General features: G+C 41.6%; 2 protein-coding genes across 4 annotated transcripts in view; one reads left to right on the top strand and one right to left on the bottom strand.

The window, feature by feature from the left end:
- fbn3 (fibrillin 3) overlaps window positions 1-6,601 on the top strand; it is a 75,155-nt gene extending 68,554 nt beyond the window's left edge. The window contains exons 60-65 of the mRNA XM_087783663.1: window positions 293-409; window positions 480-608; window positions 689-808; window positions 2,071-2,302; window positions 3,179-3,338; window positions 4,431-6,601. Of these exons, the coding sequence (XP_087639789.1) occupies window positions 293-409; window positions 480-608; window positions 689-808; window positions 2,071-2,302; window positions 3,179-3,338; window positions 4,431-4,802 (1,130 nt within the window). The 3' untranslated portion in view covers window positions 4,803-6,601. The remainder of the gene's footprint in view (window positions 1-292; window positions 410-479; window positions 609-688; window positions 809-2,070; window positions 2,303-3,178; window positions 3,339-4,430) is intronic.
- Window positions 6,602-7,891: 1,290 nt separating this feature from the next.
- LOC148085445 (cortexin-1-like) lies at window positions 7,892-26,633 on the bottom strand. Of its 3 annotated transcripts, XM_087782583.1 has the most exons (3): window positions 26,594-26,623; window positions 9,462-10,375; window positions 7,892-9,382 (listed from the first exon to the last, which is right to left on the bottom strand). In XM_087782583.1, the coding sequence occupies exons 2-3, from the start codon at window positions 9,814-9,816 to the stop codon at window positions 9,357-9,359; spliced, it is 381 nt and encodes a 126-aa protein (XP_087638709.1). In that variant the 5' UTR covers window positions 9,817-10,375; window positions 26,594-26,623; the 3' UTR covers window positions 7,892-9,356. The 3 variants fall into 3 exon arrangements, with proteins under 3 accessions (XP_087638709.1, XP_087638708.1, XP_087638707.1); XM_087782582.1 differs by lacking the exon at window positions 7,892-9,382 and having other exon boundaries at window positions 9,434-10,375; window positions 26,598-26,633; XM_087782581.1 differs by lacking the exon at window positions 7,892-9,382 and having other exon boundaries at window positions 9,434-10,375.
- Between the last annotated feature and the right edge of the window lie 1,025 nt (window positions 26,634-27,658).

Below are 27,658 nucleotides of genomic sequence, written 5' to 3'. Positions count from 1 at the left end.
GAGCTGTAAATAAGTACGTACGACACCTTCAAACCTGTCGGGAAGTCAAGTTTCACATTCTTTTCATTCTTGATACATATGAAGTATGACGTGGAAAACTATGTACGCACGTTTTTTTTTGCGTACGACTTCTTACCGCATGAGGCCCCAGTATTTGAATCCTTCTTCACACACACAAAACTTAGATTAAAAAATAGAATGATTTATTATTGCAACAGCTTTTAAGTAGTTTTTTTAATTGGATATTTTATTTTTAACTATTTTTAACTGTTTAACTGTTCCTTTTGTGCAGATCTGGACGAGTGCGCCACCAAACAACACAACTGTCAGTTCCTGTGCGTCAACACCATCGGAGGCTTCAACTGCAAGTGTCCTCCAGGCTTCACGCAGCACCAGACGGCCTGCATCGGTCAGTGGCGCTTCAAACCTCCACACGTATCGTAGAAAGTCTCGCTAACCTTTGAACTTCTATCTTGAAGACAACAACGAGTGCATGGGCCAGAGCACGGCGTGCGGCACTCAGGCCTCCTGCGTCAACACGCCCGGGAGCTTCAACTGCGAGTGTTCCAAAGGCTTCTCTCTGGACACCAGCGGCCACGAGTGCGAGGGTGAGCGACCCCGGAAGTGATCCCCGGGAGAGGTTAAGGGTCGACAAAAGGATATTGAAAATCTGGGACGTGTGTTTCAGACGTGGACGAGTGCGGCAGTAACCACCGCTGTCAGCACGGCTGTCAGAACATGATGGGCGGGTTCCGCTGCGGCTGCCCTCAGGGCTACGTGCAGCACTACCAGTGGAACCAGTGTGTGGGTGAGTCGTCGCGCTGGTCCATCCATTCATTCATTCATTCATCCACCTGTCAGCTGGCTTCAACTAAATACATCTATTTTATCAAACAACCTTCCCAGTTATCTCAGGGTCAAGGTGACCCGGAGGGCCAAAAACAAAATACATTTTAAGAAAAAAATATCAGTTTCTAAAACAAGATTATATTTTTGTGAAATTATCTATAACCTTTCATACAAATTGTAAATTCCGTTTTAATCCTTGTTATCTCAGGGTCAAGGTGCCCCCAAAGCACCGAAAACCAATGTGTTTGTGTTATCCCTTGTGTTGTCTCTGGGTCAAGAAACAACCTCCACCACTGCATACGTATTCACGGAATTTTTTACTGGGGAGGTCGTTTACCTTGACTCATAGGTAACACAAGGTGTAATACAAACACATTTGTTTTGGGGCTTTCCGGTCCCCTTGACCCAGAGACAACACAAGGGATACCACAAACTCATTTTTTTTTGGACATTTGTGTCACCTTGACCAAGAGAAAACACAAGGGATACCATAAACACATTTGTTTTTGGGCCTTCGGGTCACCTTGACCCAGAGAAAACACAAGGGATACCATAAACCCATTTGTTTTTGGGCCTTCGGGTCACCTTGACCCAGAGAAAAAACAAGAGATACCATAAACACATTTGTTTTTGGGCCTTCGGGTCACCTTGACCCAGAGAAAAAACAAGGGATACCATAAACACATTTGTTTTTGGGCCTTCGGGTCACCTTGACCCAGAGACAACACAAAGGTTAAAACTTTTCAAGGAACTTTGAAAGTGTACGAAAAATTGCAAATCAATTTCAAATAAAAAATAAAATCTTGTTTCAAAAACTTATATTAAACTGACACCGACTTGGGTCAAGTGCGGCGCAGGGGCCACATAGAGCCGTTGAACTGTGTTAATGTGGCCCACAAGGTCAAACGCCAGACAGGTCATCCAGAAACTAACAATTTTGTTTATGATTATTTTTTATTACTCATTATAATTTGAACTTTAAACTATGAATGCACTTTTGTCAGTATTTATTGTCCCTCATAAAGGGAACATTTAAAAATATCAGAATAAAGAAAAAAAAAGAAGTAATTTTATCTTGGTTTTATTAGATATTTAGGCTTTTTGTTACAATACATTTTTTTGTTCTTTGATCCCTCTTACTTCAGTGTGTGAGTATAAGTTTAATCCTCCATCTGTGTGACTGAAGCCGTGAAACATGTCTCGACTCTCGTTCCCCTGCAGACGAGAACGAGTGTCAGTCGGGCTCCATGTGTGGCTCCGCCTCCTGCTACAACACGCTGGGCAGCTACAAGTGCGTCTGTCCCTCGGGCTTCGACTTCGAACAGAACGCCGGCGGCTGCCAGGACGTGAACGAGTGCTCGGGCGGAGGAAACCCCTGCATCTACGGCTGCTCCAACACCGACGGGGGCTACTTGTGCGGCTGCCCAGGAGGGTTCTTCAGGGCCGGGCAGGGGTGAGAGCGACATGACCTCTGAACCATCAAGTGTCGACAAATGATCCTCCTTAAAATAATTTAAGTTAAAAAATATATATATTTGTAAAAAAGTAGATTTTATATAACAATTCAAATAAGACATACTGTGTATAAAATATAATAAACAATAATTTTTCATATTTAATTCTATTTTATACCCCAGAGGAAATGTAATTTTCCACCTCTGAATATCAGTTTTTGAACCAAGATTCTATTTTTGTGAATTTATCTATAATTTTTCATAAATATTGTAAATTCCGTTTAAATCCTTAACTCTGGGTCAAGGTGCCCCGAAGGAACGAAAACAAATGTGTTTGTGGTATCCCTTGTTTTGTCTCTTGGTCAAGAAACAACCTCCACCACTGCTTACGTATTTACCTTGACTCATATATATAACACAAGGGGTAATACAAACACATTTGTTTTCGGACATTTGTGTCACCTTGACCCAGAGACAACACAGAGGTTAAAACTTTTCAAGGAACTTTGAAAGTGTATGAAAAATTGCAAGTAAATTTCGCAGGGGTGAGAGCAACACGACCTCTGAACCATCAACAAATGATTCTCCTTAAAATAATTTAAGTTAAAAAAAGAAAAAAAAAATATATATATATATATATATATTTGTAAAAAAGTAGATTTTATATAACAATTAAAATAACACATACTGTGTATAAAATATAATAAACAATAATGTTAGCATATTTAATTCTATTTTTTATATAATTAAATATTTATATATATATTTATATTTTATATTTTTTCCACCATTGAATTTGAATTTTTACAGAAAAAAATAAACATTTTTTTCTAAATATAGTTTAGATTTGAAAACTAACGCTTCTTCATGTCCAGCCACTGCATCTCGGGCTCAGGCTTCCCGGGCCAGTTCGGCTCGGAGGGCGACGACGAGGACAGCTTGTCCCCCGAGGCCTGCTACGAGTGCAAGATCAACGGGAACGCCGGAAAGAAGGGGCGCCACAGACGCGGCGCCGATGGAAACACCCTCGAAGAGGTGCGTAGACGAGTCTCTCTCCGGTCGCGGTCGCGAGGCCTGACCTCCGACCCTCTCCTATTATTACTTATTATTATTTTAAAAATTCCTTCAGTAAGATTCATCTTCCCATCTTTCTGTTTTTGTTTCCCTATTTTACGTTTCAAATCGATGATGTTTCAACTTATAATCATTATTCATGATTGGATTACAATTTTGTTATTTCAGGGTCAAGTTGACCCGGAGGCCCGAAAACAAATGTGTTTGTGGTATCCCTTGTGTTCTCTCAGCGTCAAGGTGAACGACCTCCACCACTGCATATGTATTTATAGAAGCCAGGGAGGTCTTTCACCTTGACCCTTCACCTCCTTGGCTTCCATCGAGCTTTGGGTCACCTTGACCCAGAGACAACACAAGGGATACCACAAACACATTTGTTTCCGGGGCCTTCGGGTCACCTTGACCCTGAGACAACCCAAGGGATACCAAAAAAAAACATTTGTTTTCGGGCCTTCGGAACACCTTGACCAAGAGATAACACAAGGGATACCTCAAACACATTTGTTTTGAGCATTCGGGTCACCTTGACCCAAAGATACTGACTCCTTCAAGAAACATCTTAAGACGTTTTTATTTGTTCAGGCTTTTCATTGATTTTCTGGAACTCCTGTTGTGTTATCAGTTTTATCTTGACCTTTAAAATATATACTTTATATATTTTACTTATATGCCTTCAATATATACTTGTTTTGATTGTTTAAGCGCTTTGTGACCCTATACGCTATACAAATAAAAAAAAATACTTACTTACTTACAAGGGATACCTCATATAATACATTAACATAACACATTTGTTTTCAAGCATTCCGGTCCCCTTGACATAGAGATAACACAAAGGATACCTCAAACACATTTGTTGTCGAGCATTCGGGTCACCTTGACCCAGAGACAACACAAGGGATACCACAAACACATTTGTTTTGGAGCCTTCGGGGTCACCTTGACCCTGAGATAACGCATAGATTAGCATCATATTATTAAAAGAGTTAAATAAATACAAATAAATTGTGCCATCCACAAAATGACTCAAATCACGATACTCCCCCCCCGCAGCACGTGAGTCTGGCCAGCCTGGACACCCAGGACTCCATCCCCATGAACGTGTCCCTGGCGTCGCTGCTCAACAAGGAGCCCCTGCTGGAGCTGCTGCCCGCCCTGCAGCCCCTGGAGCACCACGTCCGCTACGTCATCACCCACGGCAACGCCATGGAGCACTTCCGCCTGCTGGAGCGCCGCGACGGCAAGAGCGTCCTGCGGCTGGGCAAGCGCCCGCCGGCCCCGGGGTCCTACCGGCTGGACATCGCCAGCCTCCCCCTGTTCGGGCCCAGGAAGAGGCACCAGCTGGAGGAGCAGCACGACACTGACTACCTACAAGGGGAGATTGGAGACGCTCTGCGCATCAAGCTCCACATCCACCTGCACTGAGACCCCGAGTGCCGCCCCCCCCCACCCCCTCCACCTCTACCCTGGACTGACCCCTGACCCCTTGAAGATTTCTTTTTTTTTTTTACCCTCCAGTGCCCCCCGCAGGACTGACACGGGCTACGCAAGACTGAGACAATCAGCCCGACGACCACTTGTATCGCGATGTTTCTTCTTTTTTTTTTTACGACAACGCTTCCGCCCTCGACCAGCACTCGTCCGTCCACTGCGAGGGCAGAGAGGGGGGACGCTCGGGACCACCCGGTGCTATAGATGAGGGAGAAGGTTTGCAGCAGGTTTCATGGGAAGAGTTTAAAAAAAAAAAAAGTCATTTGTTTTATATAAATGATGCTTAAAAAAAAAAAAAGAAAAAAAAAGGAGGGTTGTGCCTTCAAGCTGGTCCAATAGTCTCGCTCGCCTCTCTGTTGTGATCCTCCCGACACTGGGGAAGAAGCTGGTTATCACCTTTTAATGTATTTGTGCAGTTTGAGAAATATTAACACGAAGGACTGCGACCTTGACAGCGTTTCAGGTTTTCAACTTTTCCTTTTAGTCCATTTTTTTTTTATTTTAAATTGCTGAACAAATCTCCCAGTGAGGGACTGATCGTCAAGTCTCAGCACTTCTCACCAGCTGCGATGCTGATTTTAAACAGAGGAGGGCGCCAGACTCCCTCAGCAGGGTTCCACAGTCAGTTCAGCACCTTGAAGGCGTATCAGGTTCTCCCCCCTTTTTAATTTTTTTTTTTAAATTTCCCCCCCAAAAAAAGAAGAGATAAAGGTCTGTTGATTCACTCGGTGCTCAACACAACCCTCCTGACTGTCACTGGCTACATCCACACTTCAATTACTTTATTTTAAACAGATTTTATCTCATGGTTTATAACAAAAACATAGGTAAACTAATGGACTCGCACGTTTTCTTGACCAGGAGTTAAACAAAACATGTGTTTCTCACTTTAATTTGGACCTTTAAGCTTAAAAAAAAGAATTGATATCATGACCTTTGAACTTGCCAGTGTGGAAGTTAAGATAAGGAAGTTATGAAGAGAAACAATCATGTGAGGGGCCTTAAAAAAAAAAGAGAGAAGTGGATGAAAAGCAAAGTGTGTGTTTGTGCATCAGGGAGTGTGTTTTTATTAAAATGAGCGTTTGGTGAGGATGACTCAGACGATTGGAAACATCACAGATCCGTATCTGCTTCAATCTGTTGGAAAGGAATGGTCGCGGTGTGGATGTAGCCTCTGAGAGGAGAGAGACTCGCGCAGGAAAAACGTCTTCAAGGTACAAACACGTCACGTTACGCGTCAACATGGTGGAAAAAACCTCAGAGAAGAACATCAGGTCATTTCATTTTCTTTTCTCTCAAAGAGAAAAAGGTGCTAGATCTTCCATCTCCTGACGTGCAGTCTTGAATCTGGAGTGATTTTTTTTCTTTTTCTTTCCTTCTGCTAGGTTTTTTTGTTATTGTTCGTGTTTGTTTTTGTCTCAGTGCTGAAAAAACAATATTATCACAACTTGCTTCTTGAAAATTAAATTGTATATTTTTAAGTGAAATGTAGATTGTTTTTGTTTGTCTGTTAATGCCAAAACAAGTATTCATGAAAACGGTTCTTTTTTTTTTTTTTTGCCGCCATCTAAGAGTGAAAGAAAGTGTAGTCGAGTCAAAACCTTTCCCTTCCGACGTCCTCCAATCAAGTGCCAAGAAACTGAAACCAAAGACAATGAATTTGTGAGATTCGGTGATTCTCGTCACTTTGTAAACTTGTTGTCCACTGACATTAATGGCAATAAAGTATTGTGAGTTATATTTTTAAGACTTGTGCTCTTGATCACGTGAATGCTTCGATTCCCTGAGAGATCCTTGTGTCCAGTTCCAGCCCCTACAGGTCATTTTTATATAGCGTTCAATAAGGTAAAGCCGGCTCAGAATTCATTTTAAAGTGAAAGTTAAAGCACATAAAAAAACAGATCTAAGTCTATTTAAGTATGTGAATGTACTTTGACGAGAGAAAACAGCAATTAATAACGATAAGATTTGCCTCCAAAAATTGCAATGCGTGGCCACATATGGCATTGATCCAGGTCCAAGGTCAAGGTCAAAAGATCCTTTGACAGTTTTTTATTATTTAATAAGTCAGTTTTCTTAAATATATATAGTTTAATACGTTTAATATTTCACATAGTTTTTCCATTTTGTACAACTTATTTTAGTATTAATACATTTCCTGGTCTGACATTTACATATTTACTTCGTATAACTTATATATAAAAAAAAAGAAGATATTATTATTATTATTATTATTAAAATTAATTTTGTAAGATTCATCTTCCAGTCATTCTCTTCTTGTTTCGCTATTTGATGTTTCAAATAGATGATGTTTAGACTAAAAATCATTATTCATGATTGGATAATATATTTTTTTAAATATTTTAACCCTTGTGGTATCTTAGGGTCAAAGTGACCCGGAGGCCCAAAATCAAATGTGTTTGTGGTAGTCCTTGTGTTGTCTCCTGGTCATGGGAACAACCTCCACCACTGCATATGTATTTATTGTAGTCAGCGAGGTCGTTCACCTTGACCCAGAGACAACACAAGGGGTACCACAAACACATTTGTTAACGGGTCACCTTAACCCTGAGATAACACATAGGTTAGTATATTATTATTACCATTAAATAAATAAAAATGAATTGTGATATCCAGAAAATTACTCATCCACTGAAAAAAAATAATTGAGTCTTTTTCCGGTTTAAGAACAAACGAAAATGCATCAAGCTCTTCCGTTAACTGTGTTCAATATTCTGGCCAATTGTCCGATTGAGTTTCAAACTTAAATCTACGTACTGGACTGGTTTTTGGAAGGTTTCTGCTGTAATAATCTCTATTTTCTGATGAAATAGTCGTCAGTTGTCGACCTCAACGATTGAGTGAAGAACCAGGAAAAATGGCTTCTGAGGTTTCCTCCTGACAAACGACCTCCACTCAGCGGCGAGGTGTGGTCAGAACCCTCTTCTCAAAGTCCTGGAGAGCAAACACACCAGTAAAGACACAGACGAGTCGTTACGGTTCAGTTCAGTTTTAATCCTTCATCCGACAGAAACTACTCTCACAGTGTTGAGAACAAACCGTCCAGAACTGAGCAGATACAAAAACAGAAACAGGGCAAAGGCTACTTGCTCCGCTCTCTAAAATCCTGGCTGGGAAACATCGAGATAGCAAAAGAGAGACTCTCAAACGTGAGTCAATAATAGAAAAATAAAGCATTCTGTCGTCTAAAGGTTGCTGCTAGTGAGGAAAGTAAACTACCAACTCTACGTCGGGGAGGTTACGTCGCGTTTATATGGCTTCTTGCTTCCAGGCGGCGTCCACCAGAAAACTTTACTTTACTTTTCTCCATCTTTCCTTTACACACATATATATGTTTGTTGACAAAAGACACTGACGGATGATTTAATCCTGCTTTTAACATGAGGTTAAACTAACTTCACTGTCGACTAAATAATGAATGATTCTTGGTAGTTACTGTAGTCACGACTGTTAACCATCAATAAGGATTAAAGTACTTTAAAGTATCTTTATCTTTCATAAATTAAAAAAAATACTTTTAAACACACACTGGTGAATAAAGGGGTCAATGTTACACAAGCAATTCACAAAATAAATGAAATATTTACGAGTAAATGACCCATTAGTTGTTGCTTAATTTCCCAATGTTTCTGAACTTTAACCTCTGTCGGCCATTTTTCTTTTATTTTTAGCAACAGCTAGCTAACCCGTGTGTAGCATTAAACACTGGGGCGGTTCAAAAAAATGGTCATGTTGTAAAGGGTTAGAAAAACAGAAAGACAGATGTAAAAAGAACCAAAACAAAACACAAAACACTTTTAACTTTATGGACATTTAAATCACACAAAACTAATAATTAAATAAGAAAAAAGAACCAACTCACAAAATGGAAACGAAAATGAAAACAAATGAACATTTTGTTTAAAAACTTTCAGAAATTGTACTTTAAGGAATGAAAAAAAAAGTTAAAAAGGAAATTAATGTAAATATTTCTACATGATAAGTTTAATAGTTGTACTTTGACCCTGTGAGCGCCGTATAAAAACTGTCAGTTAAAATTGTTAAACGTGGCCCTTTTGCAAAAGAAATCCGAGAACTTCTTTTATTCGAAATCCTGGTGGAAAATGTTTAATTTTCAAATTTTGTGGAAGCAGCAACTGCTACTTGACGTCGTAATAAATGCAGATGATCAATGAGATCACAGTTCAGGAGGACAAGAGGTTGTCCTGCCTGAATAAAAATGCAAAAAAGTTAAAGAAAACCATTGAAAAATATGAAGTAAAATAAAATCAACTATAATAGATATTTATCTGTATTTTCTGTGTGTGGAACTAAATTCCATTAAAGGGATATCATCCTCTGAGTGAATTAAACTTTAACTTGAATTATGAAACTGTATCAAGAACCTTCGAAGTGATGGCAAGATCCCATTAAGGCAGCAGTCCACCTCATGCTGGCTGGTCCATGTCCCTGGTGCGTCCCTCACACTCACACCAGTAAGAAGAAACCCGATTCTGAAGGTAAGAAGTCCACATTTAGGGTGCAACAAAAAAAAACATACTTCCCTCTACACCAGGGCGTAATCAAACTGACCCCTCTCCAGCCCCTCCTTGTGGTCAGTCCAGGACGACGCGGGCATTCGGCTGTAGGGGTCCAGCAGGATCCGGAAGCACCGGACCAGCAGGAAGACCAGGAAGAGCATCAGGAGGCCTACGAAGGCCAGGGCCGTGCGCTGCTCCGTGTCGACCCCGACCAGGGCCAGCGGGGGGCCGCTGCTGCCCCCGCCGGGGACCCCGGGGAGGGAGGAGCCGGCCGGGGACAGCAGCAACTCGTAGTCGAGCGTGGGCCCATCGTTCATCCTCCACGGGGCCCGGAGGCAGGGCTTGCACGTCGACTGGAGGGTCTGGATGTTGGGCGGTGGGGCGGAGAAGGACGGGAGGGAGTTCATTTGAGCAGGAGATCCTGATCCTTCAGCTGGGCCCCGGCGTTCGCTTTTAGATCTGGGTCAGTCAAAATAGCGCGACCTTGATAACGCTGCCTCTAATCCGATATGACAAGGTGTCATCAGCGTACGCGCTCACCTTTTTTTTTGGGGGGGGGATGTTCGGTCTAATGCAGCCGACGTCCCTCCAGGGGGGGTTTTATTTTCAGGCTAATTATCAATTCACTCAAGGTCGACCCGAGCAGACAAACACGCTCAAGTAAAGGTTTGAGGTTCTGCGTCAGACAATTAGCAGGTTAATGGTCCTAAATATAGACTCTCCTCGGATGAACTGAGGGCTAAAGTGGGTCAGAACCGTCAGGTGTCCTGTGGGAAATCAAAAAAAAAAGAAAAAAAAAGTCTCTCCTGAGAAGTACAAATAGGTTCAGACGAGATTCCTGTGTTGTCTGTCACATAAATGGCTTCATCCAATTCTGGACCTCTGAGCGTCTACTGGGTCGTTCCTAATGCGCTCAGAGGAGCGACGGGACCTGACGGAGCCGAAGCATCTCCTTTTTTTATTGATCTGAAACGAAAGAGACGTCGGGTCAGCCGTGGAAGACCGATCTGAAAACTTTATTAGGACATTGTCAGCGTACAAGAATTCTTGATATTGAGTGATGATCAAGACTAAAGAAGGGAACGTCCTTCCTGCCACCTTCAGAACAAAAGCCTCTCCTTTAAAGACACTGGATTATTATGAAGTCATTGAAGATTTTTTTTTTTCCAGTTCAAACACTGACACAGATGACAACAGCCTGCTTGTGGATTGTGTTTCTGTTGAACCTTCAAGACAAAGTGTTCCTCCTGAATATTAAGTAAGTAACTGGCAGCCAATGCAGGGTTTTAAGGATCAGAGAAATGTGAGTTCTTCTACTAGAGCAGGGCGGAATTCTCGCTGCAGAGTTTTGTATCAACTGCAGGCGAGACAGTTTATTTTTGTTTATACACCAAAATAAACTGTTGCAATAGTCTAAACAAGAAGATACAAAAACATATGATTATAAGCTCCAGATCGTGACAACGTTTTTCTAAAATTAGAGATTTTTCTCAGTTGAAGGAAACAGTTTCTGGTCAGTTTTTTGTAGTGTCGTTCTAGAGAATAGTCCAGGATCTCTTCTCATCTGGTGTTTTAAGACTTCTACAGAAACACTAGACACTTTTAAACCTGCTCGTCCAGATCTAAAGACAGTGAAGAGAGATTTGATGAACGACAGGAACGATTAATAGATGACGACGTGTATAAGAAGCTGAATTAGTCGCTTTAAAACTGGACTTCTCTGCAGTGATCACGCTTGAATGCTTTCTCCATCCACTCTGTCCTCCACCCACACCCACACACACACACACACACACACACACACACACACACACACACACACACACACACACACTCAGGTCAGAGGTTTTCTATCTGCTACTTCATCAGCTGCTGTCTCCGGCTGCATCAGACTCAGGCTGGCAGCAGAACAACACCTGGGAGGCGAAGAGAAAACTGTGAATACAAGCACACACACACACACACACTCTCATTCTCACAATGTGTGTCAGTGTGTGTGTGTGTGAACTGACAAGGGAAGTCATGAGGTCAGAAGCCTTGAAACAAGGACACGATTGGATCTACCATGTTGCAATACTGGATGTTCGAAAGCTCTTTGTGACGACCTTAATACTAAAACAACAATCGTTAGTTTCTATTAAAGTTCATTGCTAAACACACAATTTGAAGGTTTTCCGTTGAATGTTCCTGCGTAGATGGTCGTCATGTGACGTAATCCCATGATGATTTTGGCCGGGAGGTTCCTAGTCTTTCCTTTAAAGTTCAACTAATGTGTTGATTTAAGTGTGTCTTAGACAAAACTCTCTTATTGAAATATTTACATTAGAAAACGATCTTAAGCCCCGCCCACTGTTTTTCCTGCGGATGAAATCTTGTTTACTGTAACCACGCCCACTCTGCTGTGATTGGTCGAAGATTTGTCACCGCAAGTCATCAATCCAGGAAGTTTCCACCTACAAGGGACTTGTTGTATAAACAAAGCTGGCCTGATTACAGCTGTCTGGAGGAGGAGTGAAGCCATTATTGCATCATAATGGACTCCGCTCTCGTAACCTCTCGTTCGCCCAGATTTCCAGAACTTTATAAAGTAATAACATTTAGTTGCTCTTTAAGTAACGTCAGAGCGTCTTGTCTTGTCACGATGGATTGTGCTCTGGTTACGTGGCTCTGAGAGATGATCGATCAATGAAGAATTTCTTCATGTGTTTCCAGCATCGACTGACAGAGCTGTGCTATAAATAAGGAGGATTCTGTACCAACTAAGAGCTGCACTGACGCATATGAATAGGTGATAAGGTTGGTCAATGGACTGATTAAATTAGTATCATCGGAATGTTTTTTTTTCATAAAAGTGACATTTGACAGCCGTTTAAAAATGTATGTTTCCATTAACAGCTTTTTATTGCATTATTTAGATTTTGTGCATTTCAAAGAGAGATGGAAACCCAGATAATGACATGTTAATAGATTAAAACCCCTTGAGGGATATTTAGTCTCGAGAAGATAATGTTTTTATTCATGCAGGTTATTATATTAAATATTTGGTTGACATACATTTCATTTTTAAGCCACTATAATTGACACTTTAATAATAACATGATACTACATTTGATCCAAACCCTCCCTTTTCTCAAAATACATTCGTTTCCAGGCCACCGGGTCGCCGTGACCCAATTACAACACAAGGGTTAAGGCACGTTTCTGGACACTCAACGTAGATTTAAAACATTCAAACACATGGGAGGAAAGGAGAAGGTTTTTTTTTCCAATTATACTTTGGTTGTAGATGTTTTTTTGCTTTGTATTATAAATGAGTCGACGTTATTTTACAGAGTTACGATGGATTGTCTGGAAGGTGGATTAGATTAATAAATCAACTGACTTTCAAAACACTAGTAAACCCTTAAAATGAAATCTTGCTTTAATTAACTGGTTTGAACTCTATTTTTTAATTTTGAGAGCTCGGATCTGCTCAAAAAGTTTAATTAAATGTCAAAAATGAAAAACTAGAGTCACAAAGGAGGCAAATATAACCACATGTAAGGGTCTAAACCTGGCTTCAAACTGAATTAACCTTCCATACAAACGTGCACGTAGAGCAACAACATTAACTACACGTGGAAATGAACAATCGATACTTGTGTTGAAAGCATTAAAAGAGTCTCTGAAGCACACAAAGAGGCATCTTCAGCTTCTAAATGGAATTTGAAGCAGATAAGAATAATGGATTTTTCACCCACTCACTGATAATGCTGCGTTTTTTTTTGTGAAGCCGCTAAAAAGGTTTACGATCATCAGCAGCTCTTCTCTGTATATTTAGCCGCGGCTCTTCTCCCTCAGCCATTCATCACAGGAAAGCATGATTAATGGAATCGACAGATCGTGATTGGGCTTAAAGGTGCGAGAGCGTTCGTGCTCTTTCAAAATGGGTGAATCTATCATTTTGTTCAATATCTTCCATTCCGTCATTACCGGGGCTTTGTTTAGCATCGATTGTGATTCCAAATCTAATGGACTCCATGAATGATTGTCCGGCGGGTTAAACGTATTCCTAAATGTGTGAGTGAGTCGTGGCGAGGCAGAGCGAGGACAGGCGATGGCTCAGCTTCTTTTTCCTCTTAGTTAAGCCCGACCATCACCTTCCATCAGCCTCACACACACACACACACACACACACGCTCATGTTCAAGATCTCGCTCCATTTCCCCTTCAGGATACTTTCCCTCAACACGGGCGTTTCCAGGAGAAGCCGAGTGAAGCGGACACTCGTCAGTCTTCATCAAAAACTTTTTTCAGACACCTCAGTCAAACACGCTCGCTCGAACACAGACACCAAAGGTCGGACTTTTATCAGGACGTGCAGAAGCGACTCATCTTCACAAGGACAAAAACGGGTTCAATGTGATTTCATTTAAGTATTTTTTTGCACAATGTTTTTTTTTTATTTCTCTGATGGGAAGGATTTATGTTCTGTTTGGTCTGGGAATTATAATTTAGGAACCCTTAAGTATAATTGTGCTGTATTAAAACAGCTTTTTAATTTAATAGGGAGGTCAAGCCTCGGAGAAGTGTGTTTTCACCTTGTATAAAAAGATACAAATCTTTATATGAAACTCAAAATTGTTAAATCAGATCAAAATCAAGCGACACATGTTCTTATTCTGCCATCAGCAGGTTAAACTCAAACTGTAAAAACTGATCTTTATTAGTGTGTTTCTGTTGTGATATTGATGTATATATTTATTCTTAGTATTGTATTTAAATTAGTTAAAGAGCAAAGCCTTTAAATCAATTATCAACCAACCTTTATAAATGTATGTATATTTATTTATTTTATTGAAGTTGTTGATTTTTTATCCCACATGTTTATTCTTTAATAATACCCTCATTTATATCTAGTTTAGAAGACGATTTCCCCCTTGAAATCATGTATTTATAGTTGCTCCATGTAGGTATTGATCATATAGACAAACTCTGAACCTAAAATAAAATTAAAAAACATCTTAATTGAAGGAAACGTGGGATTCATGAGTTTGAACATGTCAGGGTGTTGAGGTCGAGGACGCGCGTTCACGAAGCTGAAGTGTATAAAAGATGCAACAACACATCAGTTTGAGAAAGCGAAGAGAGGATGATGGACGGAGAACTAAAGATTGAGGAGGAGCAGCAGCAACTCATGGATCAAAGGTTCTAGAAGAGCGTTCTCTGCTCTGGACTCTAACTTAAGAAGCGGCGAGTGATTGATCACAGCTGAAGCTAATCCGACTGATCGGGAAAGCCTGGAAGTCGTGTAATCCTGGAGCGGATTCTGACCTTTTGTTAATATTCAAAGAGAATTCTGATGATAAACAACGAACTTCATTGGTTAATCCTGCATCTCAATACCAGCTCTGTCTGGATCCAGAGCATCTGTGTTGTTGCTCTGACTCTGACGGTACGACAAGGATTTTCCGTCGGTGAACCGTTAACTTTGAGAAGTCCATTGCAGCGTCTGGTTTATTTCTCTCCTCACTTCTTCAAGATAATTCCACTCCCAGAACAACAGTAAGTGACAGTAAAGGTTTCCACTCTTCCTCCCGGCAGCCCAAATCCAATTGACTCTGTCCATCCGACAACTTATAAAGACGGATCGGTCCTGCGGACGGAAGGTCACGAGGAGAACCCTGAGAAGATGAACACGGCTCAAACCTGTTGGTCACATTAGTGGTGATTTTATTTATGTTTGAAAGAATTAAGAAGGTTTGCAGCGGCTCAGATCTGGAACATTGAATCCAGCGTCATTGACGGCTCAGGTATTCTGTTTTGTCAAGGATGTTCCTCCAGGAAATGACCTTGTGAAGGTCATCTTGGGATGACTGCAGCCAAATGTTCCCCGGATATACAACTTTGTGGCTTCCACAATAAGTTGTTTTTATTGACTATATTGACAATTAGACAGGTTTGCGTTATAAAGACGTGCACAAGGTCTGAACTACTTTTCAAACAAACATTATGACCCTTGAAGTATCAGGTTAAGGTAGGTTTGAGGCAAGATCCAAGACGTTACCAGAAATCACAAGGTTAGGTTAAGATGGCTAGAAATAAACACTGGAAACGTGATCCTATCCCTGGAGGCTTAACAACGGGCTTCCTTTTTTTTTAAATGTGTTTGCTCTTTAGTGTGTGTCAATGAGTTAAAATAAAAATAAAAAACATCACAAAAGTCACCACAGGAGGCTGTGGCAGATATCGGAATAGAATTCCCCGCAGAAGCAAAAACGGATTACAGAGGACGAAAAAACGCTTTAAATCCTAAAAATGGGATATAAAAAAACAAAAGAAACATCTGAATTTAAAAAAATATATTGTCAAATTTTAGGTTTTTCAATATTAATAGACATTGAAAATCAAAACACTCTTTTTTGGCAAAAAAATAAAGAAGGTTAAAACAAATGTAATAAAACTGTATTGATGAAAAGTAAACTATTGTTTATTTACTGTTTTTATTATGTAAAACATCTTAATTTCGTTTAGAGTGACAGGAAGACGCACCTGAAGCCAATCTTTCAATTACCCACTGACAAATCTCTACCACCTGCTCAGGAAATTCCAGGACTTGCATATACACGTTTCCTTTTATTTTAATATTTCCCCCCCAAAAATTTGATTCTTGCTAAAGGATTTTTGAAAAATCTCAGGGATGTTTGATATTCTTTAATGTTACATTTATTAAAAATATTGATTCATTTTGAGAAAACTGTCCACAAATACAAGCAAAGTCATGATCTGACCATGTTGTAGATAGAAGAGCTGATTGAAGGAAGGTCTTCAGGTTGGAAAATCAATAGTTGGTGGTAAAAAAGTTCACCATTGAAAGAAACCCATAAACCATGGATAAGTATTTTCATTTATTTTATAGTGTGTATATATAAAGATTTAATCATGAATATTTTTTATAATCTAATTGATTAATTTTAACAACCATCTTATTTCTTTTGGCACTGCACTGATATTTCCTCTCTTGAGTTAGCACTAAGCTCACGACCGGCCGACTCCTCAGATATCCGGAGTCATAATTATCCAGACAGACAGTCGGGAACAACAGTAATGGTGATAAAGCCCGGCAATTAAATATCCTGCGGTTTCCGACCCGGCCAGTCGTTCCACTCGGCGCACACACACACACACACACACACACACTCGTCTTAAGCAAATCCGTGTAACGCTCACTGGTGTTTTGTTTCAATGCAAATGAGAAGCCAGTGTTGCGAGAGTCCGGCACTGAAGACGGCTGACCTTTTTTGAAAGTGCGCCGAGTCGAGAGTAACGCCGTGTGTTGAGCGGACTTTTTTGCCAAACCACCTGCTGGCTGTCATGAGCACGTTCACCCTTCGACCGCTCACTACGTATCAGTTTGAGGAATGACTCTCGCCACCGGCACCTGTTAATTACTCCGCGGCCGCTCGTAACAGCTCATGGAAAAAATGAGTGGTGGACGGGAACTCCGAGGGGAAGATGGATGGTGTCGCGACGGCACAACAGTGAAGGAATCGAGCCTCGGTCGGGTTCGTCGCCGCGGCAATTCAGTCTTTGAAGTGGCCGACGATCTATCATCGGCCCGCGGGCTATTGTCTTTGTCAGCACATTCTCTCAAGGTCACACTGGCATTAATATTCCAAGTATAAAAATCAGTGTTTAACTAAGACGAGGCTTCAAATCTGCTGATGGGTCCAGTTTCCACTCAGGGTCATGGGTTGCATAACGTGAGCCTTCGCTCTATCCCCCCCCAAAAAAAGTTCAGTAGTCGGCATCTACAATCTGTCGCAGCCTATCCCCCGGTTGTATGTGTCACTCTCTCTGGCAGCCTGGAGCACTGGGGTGTCTCGGTGCTGCCTGGGAGGCTTCCGAGGGATGCAGAATGTCAGCCGAGGACGCAGAAAGGTCAAGGAAAACTACTTGTCAAGATTACACAGTGATTTTTTGGGAGATAAAGGGTGACGACTCTAGAGCTGGGTCCATCTACGATCTAAGTGTTGGAGACCCATGTTGATTTAAAACTCTTTATCTTTGTGCTCGGCGTCTACGTTCTTCCTCAATCTGACAGTTTGAGTGACACGCCTATTAAACATTTCAGACTACAGAGGAATCACTTTAATCTTTTATTGACTCTTGAATTACATTTGAACATCTTGGGAAATTACTTTAAAAACCAGAGGATCCTCTTGTATCTAATCCAAAAAGGGCAGGTTACTGAACTAATCGGCACACCTGTCCGACTTCTATAGCACGCGTGTCCTTTGTAGCGTGTACGTATGATTCCTAATACCTTTTTTCGGAGAAGGTATTTAAAGACTCTGGATTGATCACTCAATATCCTTAATGAAACCTATGGTCAATGCCTTTGGGAGGTGGATTCGATGTTAGCTTGCGCGGAAGACTTTGCACTCGTCATCTAGACATTCAACCTAATGTGCCGCATTTATCACAGCAACTGCTGGACAAAACTCAAGCTGATATTTCCTCTGCTGTCAACGCCCCTGAAGCCGCAACTTAAACTCCCTGGTTCCAGTCCGCAGTGTCAGGTCGTCCCATATCCTGCACGCTAAAGTTGACCTCTATTAGTAAGTTAGTCAGTAAGTAAGTAATTTATATTTGTAGAGAGCTTTTCCAGAACATGGTCACAAAGCACTTAAACAATTAAAACAATACCCAATAAAATATATTCCAAAAAGGTCAAGATAACACAGAGAACAACACAGGATATTCAGAAAATCAGGGAAAACCTTCACAAATAAAAATGTCTGAAAATGTTTCTTGAAGGAGTCAGTAGATCATCAAACACAGAGGGAGAGGAAGATCGTTCCAAAGCTTAGGAGCAACAGTCTGGAAGGATTTCTCTCCTCTGGTCCAGAAGCGTGTTCAGGAACCATCAGAAGATTCTGATCCACAGACCTCAGAGCCCGAGCTGGGGTGTAAGTCTGGATCAGATCACTGATGTAATGAGGAGCCTGACCATGAATAGATCTGAAAGTAAGAACCAGAATTTTAAAGTCCTTTCCTGAAAGAAACTGGTAGCCAGTGAAGAGTTTTAATGATCGGGGAAATGTGAGTTCTTCTACTAGAGCGGGTCAGAATTCTCGCTGCAGAGTTTTGTATTAACTGTAGGCGAGACAGATCCTTCTTGTTAAGACATGAAAACAGACTATGTTGCAATAGTCAACACGAGAAGACACAAACTTGTATATATCTCTGGTGTGTTGACCATTTGTCATCCTCACTGACTGAAACACCAGTTCGTCTGAAGGTCGCTGTACCTGGAGACACAACCCGGTCCTACAACAACCGGTCATTCCCCCCCTTGGAACATCACAGACATGTCATCCTGTCAGGGTTCCTTCCTTGATTCACCTCGAAATACAGGTGGATCCCTGAGTGGGTGGGTACGATTTTTTTTATTCAAGGAAAAGTAGAAGGCACCCACCAGGAACGCTGGAGATGATGTCTCAACACTCGGCCACATTAAATCTTAAAACATTAAGATCCTAACATTTAGGAATGTGTGGGAATGAAAGGCTACAGGACGTAATGGTGAAGATCTGTGAGGCGTGAAGGCAATGAAAAGACCTCAGACTTGATCAAGTTCTGGAGGAAAGATTAAGTTCAGTCTGGTAATATTTGCATTTACAGAGCTGCTCTGCAGTAACCTGAGAAGCAGCAGAGCTTGGACAGAATAAATCAGTTACACCTGCAGTCGCAGCCGAGAGTAACAGATGAGAATCGGGAAGTCTAGGTCGTGCTCAGTTCAGCCCGTGTGTGTGTGTGTGAGAGTGTGTGTGTGTTTGTGGAGAGCGATGATTTGGTGATGTCAGCACTTTTAACGTCAGAAAACATCACTTTCCTTCCACATCACGGAGTCGTTTCATCAGGTCTGCCGGGGCAGACGAGGGACGGTCGACTGACAACAGGCCACTTCCACGCTCGCTCAAATGTTAAAGAAGTAGAACGTCAGCAGATGTGATACCGGAGGGTCTGATTAAAGCAGGCTGTAAAACCCAATAGGTCGACATTTAAAAAATCATTCTCTTTTCTAAAATATATTTACAGAGAAAGTTTTACTACTGCTCCTACTCAAGGCATATATTATGTTTTCTCTTTTTTGCTTCTTCGTCTTTTTGGGTTAATGGCGACTATACAATAGTTGAACCAAAGTAATGAATTGAATAAGTGATGGCCAGTTACTGTCCATCTTCTCCACGGTATGAGCGTCTTCCACAAGGCCAAGCCTGCCACCCTTAGTCCCTGCAGTTTTGGATCAGAACCTGGTACGTGGCTTTCCTCTCCGAGGCCTCAACACATCAGTCTTCCCAATGGACTATCAGTTCAGGATGATTCTCAGCACAGTTTGTCAGGTCTTAAGGAGGTTTAGACGTCCTGGGTAATACAACGTTTCTTTCCCAGTTCCAATCTCATCCATCTCCCATCATGGTGCTAACTGCAGGAGGCCCTTCTTGGTCTTCTTGAGAGTGATGGTCTTTCACCCGCCCAGATGACCTGAATGGATGGTATCAGGCTTACATGGACTTGACACTTCTTCTATCTCTTCCACTCCAAGATGTCCGCCAGTGCTTAAAGTACCTAGTTGTGGTGAGAGCGGTACCTCCCCTTGGTAAGGGAAGTCTTGCACCAGGATGTACACCATTGTTCATCTTTCTCAGAATAGCCTGTACAGTAGGTCCTCCTTCGGTCAACACCGTACTGGTTTGTTGGTTTTAGGAGGGTAGGAATGAGATGCTATAAGGCTACAGAGTTCGGGCCAAGTGATCTTCCACTCTGGCAGGTCCCTCTTGGTCCAGGCTCCTTAGAATCCAAGCCCCATGGCTCAGGCCATTTCTCTCTTCTTCCTCCAGCTTCTGGACTTTGTTTGCACAAACTTGTATATATCTCTGGTGTGTTGACCATTTGTCATCCTCACTGACTGAAACACCAGTTCGTCTGAAGGTCGCTGTACCTGGAGACACAACCCGGTCCTACAACAACCGGTCATTCCCCCCCTTGGAACATCACAGACATGTCATCCTGTCAGGGTTCCTTCCTTGATTCACCTCGAAATACAGGTGGATCCCTGAGTGGGTGGGTACGATTTTTTTTATTCAAGGAAAAGTAGAAGGCACCCACCAGGAACGCTGGAGATGATGTCTCAACACTCGGCCACATTAAATCTTAAAACATTAAGATCCTAACATTTAGGAATGTGTGGGAATGAAAGGCTACAGGACGTAATGGTGAAGATCTGTGAGGCGTGAAGGCAATGAAAAGACCTCAGACTTGATCAAGTTCTGGAGGAAAGATTAAGTTCAGTCTGGTAATATTTGCATTTACAGAGCTGCTCTGCAGTAACCTGAGAAGCAGCAGAGCTTGGACAGAATAAATCAGTTACACCTGCAGTCGCAGCCGAGAGTAACAGATGAGAATCGGGAAGTCTAGGTCGTGCTCAGTTCAGCCCGTGTGTGTGTGTGTGAGAGTGTGTGTGTGTTTGTGGAGAGCGATGATTTGGTGATGTCAGCACTTTTAACGTCAGAAAACATCACTTTCCTTCCACATCACGGAGTCGTTTCATCAGGTCTGCCGGGGCAGACGAGGGACGGTCGACTGACAACAGGCCACTTCCACGCTCGCTCAAATGTTAAAGAAGTAGAACGTCAGCAGATGTGATACCGGAGGGTCTGATTAAAGCAGGCTGTAAAACCCAATAGGTCGACATTTAAAAAATCATTCTCTTTTCTAAAATATATTTACAGAGAAAGTTTTACTACTGCTCCTACTCAAGGCATATATTATGTTTTCTCTTTTTTGCTTCTTCGTCTTTTTGGGTTAATGGCGACTATACAATAGTTGAACCAAAGTAATGAATTGAATAAGTGATGGCCAGTTACTGTCCATCTTCTCCACGGTATGAGCGTCTTCCACAAGGCCAAGCCTGCCACCCTTAGTCCCTGCAGTTTTGGATCAGAACCTGGTACGTGGCTTTCCTCTCCGAGGCCTCAACACATCAGTCTTCCCAATGGACTATCAGTTCAGGATGATTCTCAGCACAGTTTGTCAGGTCTTAAGGAGGTTTAGACGTCCTGGGTAATACAACGTTTCTTTCCCAGTTCCAATCTCATCCATCTCCCATCATGGTGCTAACTGCAGGAGGCCCTTCTTGGTCTTCTTGAGAGTGATGGTCTTTCACCCGCCCAGATGACCTGAATGGATGGTATCAGGCTTACATGGACTTGACACTTCTTCTATCTCTTCCACTCCAAGATGTCCGCCAGTGCTTAAAGTACCTAGTTGTGGTGAGAGCGGTACCTCCCCTTGGTAAGGGAAGTCTTGCACCAGGATGTACACCATTGTTCATCTTTCTCAGAATAGCCTGTACAGTAGGTCCTCCTTCGGTCAACACCGTACTGGTTTGTTGGTTTTAGGAGGGTAGGAATGAGATGCTATAAGGCTACAGAGTTCGGGCCAAGTGATCTTCCACTCTGGCAGGTCCCTCTTGGTCCAGGCTCCTTAGAATCCAAGCCCCATGGCTCAGGCCATTTCTCTCTTCTTCCTCCAGCTTCTGGACTTTGTTTGCACCAGATCTCTCCTCGGCCTAGGAATAGCTTTGCCCCAATGTTTGCCGATGATGTCCTTCAACTTCGGCAACTTTTTGCCAAATGATGTGTCTGCAGCTCATTTTCGTCCAGGCTTTGGTAAACCTGCTCCCCAGATTTTCTATTCGGGGGAGTGTCTGTACATCATTATGGCCCTGCAGTTTGTCACCTTGAACTCCTTGACCACCTATGATAGGGGAAGTTGCAATTGACCGGACCTGATGTACAGCCCTACTGATGTGAAAGCCCAACCATCAGCAGAGGTGTTTGTTCGCTTCTCTCTTGAGTCCTTCGGCTGTTGTCGACACCTTAAAAATGTCAGTAGCCACAGGAGTCCGGGTAGCAGTCCATATAGGAATAGCCAGGCTTTTAACTTTACTGGTCGGCATGAGCTCCTGATCTTCCTTAGCCACTCCTGGGCCTGCTTTTCTGTCCCAAAGACTCTGCTTCTATGGGATGAATCGATGTTCCTCAATTAATGGTAAAGCCTTCCCTTTTGATCACCAAGCTTCTTGACTTCTTGACTCCACGGCGCCACATCATCGAGTGCCACAAGAATCCACCTTGTTTGTTCATAGAAATAAATAAAATAATGTTTTAATTGTTATTTAAGGAATGTTTATAACACTAGAATACACTATACTATAATAGAATAGAATAGAAAAGCTTTATTCATTCAAATGCAATCTTTTTCAAGTTTTGTTATTCACTTCCAGGCTGCTGCTCACAGTTGATTTGATTCTAAGTAAGGCCCTTGGCAGAGGTATGCACTGTCTCTATGTTTTTGTTGTTGATTTAGTTTTGGAATCTTGGCAACAAATTTTAGTTCTGAACAGATGCTTTTGAAAAAAAACTGATCCTGCCTTTTTTTTTTATGTCTGGTCTGAGTTTGTGATGTAATGAGATCATCACTGAGGTTAAGAAAGTCCTTCGACGCTCGCATTCATCTCGTCTTTTATTGTCCCCCAGACTCAGAGAGGTGAAGGCAGCAGACGATGACGCGACTGATAAGCTGTTAAAAAATGGCCCTTGAAGTCGATACAGTGTCAAGTTGGATAAACCTTTGTGACGTTCATCAAGTCTGGTCGCACACAAAATGACCAAAGAAATGAAACTGGACACATTTCTAATGCTATCCTCATGATAACCGAGGTTATTTCGTTAACCCTTGTGTTGCCCCGAAGGCCAGAAAACAAATGTGTTTGTGGTATCCCTTGTGTTGTCTCTGGGTCAAGGTGAACGACCTCACTTCCTGAAATACAAATGCATGGGTGGCGGTCATTCACCTTGACCCAGAGACATCACAAGGGATACCACAAACACATTTGTTTTTCGAGCTTTCGTGTCACCTTGTCTTTATCTTTTGGCAACTTTTAAAATGTCTCATGTTTCGTATTTGATATTTGAGTCTCTTACAAGGCCGTAAAGCTGTCGCCAGAATTTATTTGTCCGCCAGTAAATAATTATTCAGGGAATAATGAAAGTGTAACAAAAAAAGAAAACGGTAAAATATTCTATTCTGTTATTCTGGACCACATTAATTCCAGGCTGATCTTCTAAAGCATTTTTCACTTTTTGTGAACCATTTTCTTTGCTCCTATAATATGAGTTTATTACCAAAACTAAAAAAAAGGTATAAATTATTGGTAAAATAAACTAAATGACAACTATTGCAGAGACACACACCTTGAAAAGAGAAACACATCCCGCAGCACTTTTATCAGCTTAAACGTTCTTCACCTTCGAAGAAACTCTTTCATACCACAGAGGAAAACGCTGAAGGGTACAGGACGAGTCCTGCTGACGGCTCTGATCCTCTCTGACAATAGAAATCAGCTTCTTAAGTGAAGTTCAAACACAAAAAGCGGGGTCACCTCAAAGACCCTCTAACCTTCACCGTCAGCTTCCCTGAGCAAACAAACCTCGCGATATGGATGTAGGATATGATTCAATATCATTTTAACCGTTGAAATAAGAGACAACATCCACCAGCAGCTGCAATATTTGAAGCGTTCAACTCTGGAATAGAAATGATGAGAATGGTTTCTGTCGCCTCTGGGTTCATTACGAGCCGGTGTTGTGTTACCACATCAGCGCCGAATTGAATCACACCGAACAACAACCCCGCTGTGATTCCGGGGCCAATATAGAGCAATGTCGGGTTATTTCCAACAAAGCCATTCCAGTATCGAGCCGGCGTGTGATTTAATTTGTGCCATCAAAAATAAAAAGTGAGCGTCGGCGCCGGCGTCGGCTGCTTCTGGAGCGAGGCCCAATCACAGTGTAATAAAGCAGCGACGAGCGGCAAATGACAGGAGATGTGGAGTCAAAGAACAGCAGCCAAAGACCTGCAGGAAGGTGATTCAGCTAATGTACTCGCACTGATACTGTATATCCACAACAATACCAGTTTGGTTTTCTCTTTCCTTCACCTGCTCTGATTACAGAGATGACACTGGATCAGCCGTAAGTTGAGAGCGGCCGCTATAAAGGAGCCGTCACAGACCCGTCAACGCACTCGGCACAACATGTCGTCTCCTTGGAATCTGAAGTTCAGATCAATCTTTCATTTCTCCCGAGTTGCATTGATTTCAATCATATGTGGCCCTTAACAAGAAGGATCTGTCTCGCCTGCTGTTAATACAAAACTCTGCAGTGAGAATTCTGACCCGCTCTAGTAGAAGAACTCACATTTCCACGATCCTTAAAACTCTTCACTGGCTGACAGTTTCTTTAAGTATCAACTTTAAAATTCTGGTTCTTACTTTCAGATCTATTCATGGTCAGACTCCTCCTTCCATCAGTCATCTGATCCAGCCTTACACCCCAGCTCGGGCTCTGAGGTCTGTGGATCAGAATCTACTGATGGTTCCTGAACACGCTTCAGGATCAGGATAGAAAACCTTCCAGGCTGTTGCTCCTAAGCTTTATACTGATACGTGTCTTGGTCTTTTAAAGTATTTATTTACAGTGTATTGTTTTTGATTGTTAAAGCACTTTGTGACCCTGGTCTATAAAGGCGCTTTACAAATAACTATCACTTACTGACTTACTTACTAACTTAACATTAACTCATGTTGATTATACATCGTATAAAGCACACTTTGTATTAACAACAAAAGATCCATAATGCACCGCAACAGTTAACATTAGAAGATTTGTGTTTTCCTGATTTAATAAACTGATCCAGTTTGTTCATTTAATGAATTAATTAAATGGGATTTATATTCTTAAATACTCCTGCATTACTTTGATGGTTCTTGATATTTGCAAAATAACTTTTTGTATTTTATTTTAAGAACATAAAAATGTCATTGTATACAGTAAATAAATAAAAAAAGTCACTGATCTCTCTATGACTCATATTTAAGCCACCGTAAACTTTAAAATCCATATATGTATATAAATACAGGCCTACATCTAAAATAAAAATGATATATATATATATATATATACTGTACTATGGCATCTTAATAAATAAATGTCTATTAATGAATTAATAGTATGATTAGAGTGGAAGTAAAATATGTTTTACTCAAAAAAAGGGGGACAAAATATCTCTTTTCAGAATAAAAAAAACAAATACATCTTATTATAATTCCCCCAAAGAATCGACATTGTTGGACTTAAATCTAAGGCTCTATTTATCCTAACAAAAAATGTAAAACTTGGATTACAAATATTAAAAATCAATTAAATTAAATTTGGGGGGAATTTAAACAGACAAGTAAAGGGTTAACTTATAAACTACTAAATACTAGACTATTTTATAGTATGAAAAGAGTAATTATGGAAAATGTGCACAATGGTCACAATGATGATGAATCAAAAGATAAAGTTATATATAATGTGGATTTATAACAAAACTTGAAATATTAAATGACTGAATTTTAAGAATATTTTTGCATGTTTCAAATTTTTTATTTGTTTAAAAATAATCTTTTCTTAACTATTTTAACCAGCATGACTAGCACGACAGGCGACCACATAAACTGGTGTCAACTAATGACTCGCTACCGTTAACAAGTCCATTACTCAGCCTCTTGAAAAGTAACGCGAGACATCACGCCTGGAAGGAGGTGTTTCCTGAAACCACCAGATTTCTGCTTGTCAGAGCCGCTAAATGATGGGATGGAGCCTCGGTTCATGTTGCAGCGACGGAAGTCTACGGTGTCGGAAACATGGAGCGGCTCCCATCAGCATCAAAGTTGAAAACACAAAAGATGGAACAGAACACGAGCCCCTCCGGTGATGGGTCTCACATGAACGACCCGAGCATGAAGATGGATCCTGCTGAAGGTGCTGGAGTGAGGAGGAGGAGAAGAAGAAGAAGAAGAAGCTCCCTCTTGACTAACATCAGTGTCATGAAGTAATTTCATGCTCCTCGACGTCCCGACTCACTGACTTCCTTCCTGGGAATCAATCACCGGACGACGGTCGTCGATGGTTCTGTTGCTCAACTAATGTTCGGGGTCTCAGAGGGAGTGCAGTGAAGGTGGAAAAAAAACTCAAAACAATCGCACAAAACACGACAAAAAGATGAATTTAAAGATGATACGACACAAACCTACTTCCTCCCGAGGATGGAACTTTGTCTCGGCGATGTCTGCTCCTCCTCCTGCTCCTCCTGCAGCTGCCGAGCGTCTCTCCTCGTGGAAGAACCAGGAGAGAATCCTGGAGCTCTCTCTCTCTCTCTCTCTCTCTCTCTCTTTCTCTCTCTCCTTCTCTCTTCCTCCTCTCTCGCTCACTGGAGCTCTCAGCCAATCACAGGAGCGTCTCCCCAAAATACACCGTGTATTATTCATAGAAATACGTGTTCGGTGAATCACACAAACACGAGGCGATCGTAGGTCAGTATTCCAGGACTGAAGCCATCGTTTGATGATCTTTTATTTCTCTCTAAGTGTCTGTGGTATTCCTTGCGTTGTCTCTGGGTCAAGGTGACCCGAATGTTCGACAACAAATGTGTTTGAGGTATCCTTTGTGTTATCTCTATGTCAAGGTGCCCGGAATGCCCCGAAAACGAATGTGTTTTTGGTATCCCTTGTGTTATCTCTTCATCAATGTGACCTAGATGCCAAGAAAAAATGTGTTTGTGGTATCCCTTGTGTGCTTTGTGACCCTGGTCTAGAAAGGCGCTATATAAATAGAGATTATTATTATTATTATTATTATTATTATGTCTGGGTCAAGGTGACCCAAAGCCCGAAAACAAATGTGTTTTTTTTGGTATCCCTTGTGTTGTCTCTGGGTCAAGGTGACCCGAATGCTCGATAACAAATCTGTTTGAGGTATCCTTTGTGTTATCTCTATGTCAAGGTGACCCGAATGCTTGACAACGAATGTGTTTGAGGTATCCTTTGTGTTATGTCTTTGTCAAGGTGACCGGAATGCCCGAAAACAAATGTGTTTGTGGTATCCCTTGTGTCATGTCTGGGTCACGGTGATCCGAAGGCCCGAAAACAAAGGTGTTTTTTGGTATCCCTTGTGTTATCTCAGGGTCAAGGTGACCCAAGTGCTCAAAAACAAATGTGTTTGTGGTATCCCTTGTGTTGTCTCTGGGTCAAGGTGACCCGAAGCTCAATGGAAGCCAGGGAGGTTGTTCGGGCCTTCAGGGTCACCTTGACTACTG

Source organism: Callionymus lyra, chromosome 2, assembly GCF_982586985.1.
Source record: "Callionymus lyra chromosome 2, fCalLyr1.hap1.1, whole genome shotgun sequence".
NCBI lineage: Eukaryota > Metazoa > Chordata > Actinopteri > Syngnathiformes > Callionymidae > Callionymus > Callionymus lyra.
The sequence above is the reverse complement of the archived record's forward strand: the minus strand, read 5'-3'. Positions and strand labels throughout refer to the sequence as shown.

Excerpts from the sequence above, each read along its gene's own strand:
- LOC148085445 (XM_087782582.1), bottom strand. The coding sequence starts at position 9,816 with ATGAACTCCCTCCCGTCCTTCTCCGCCCCACCGCCCAACATCCAGACC.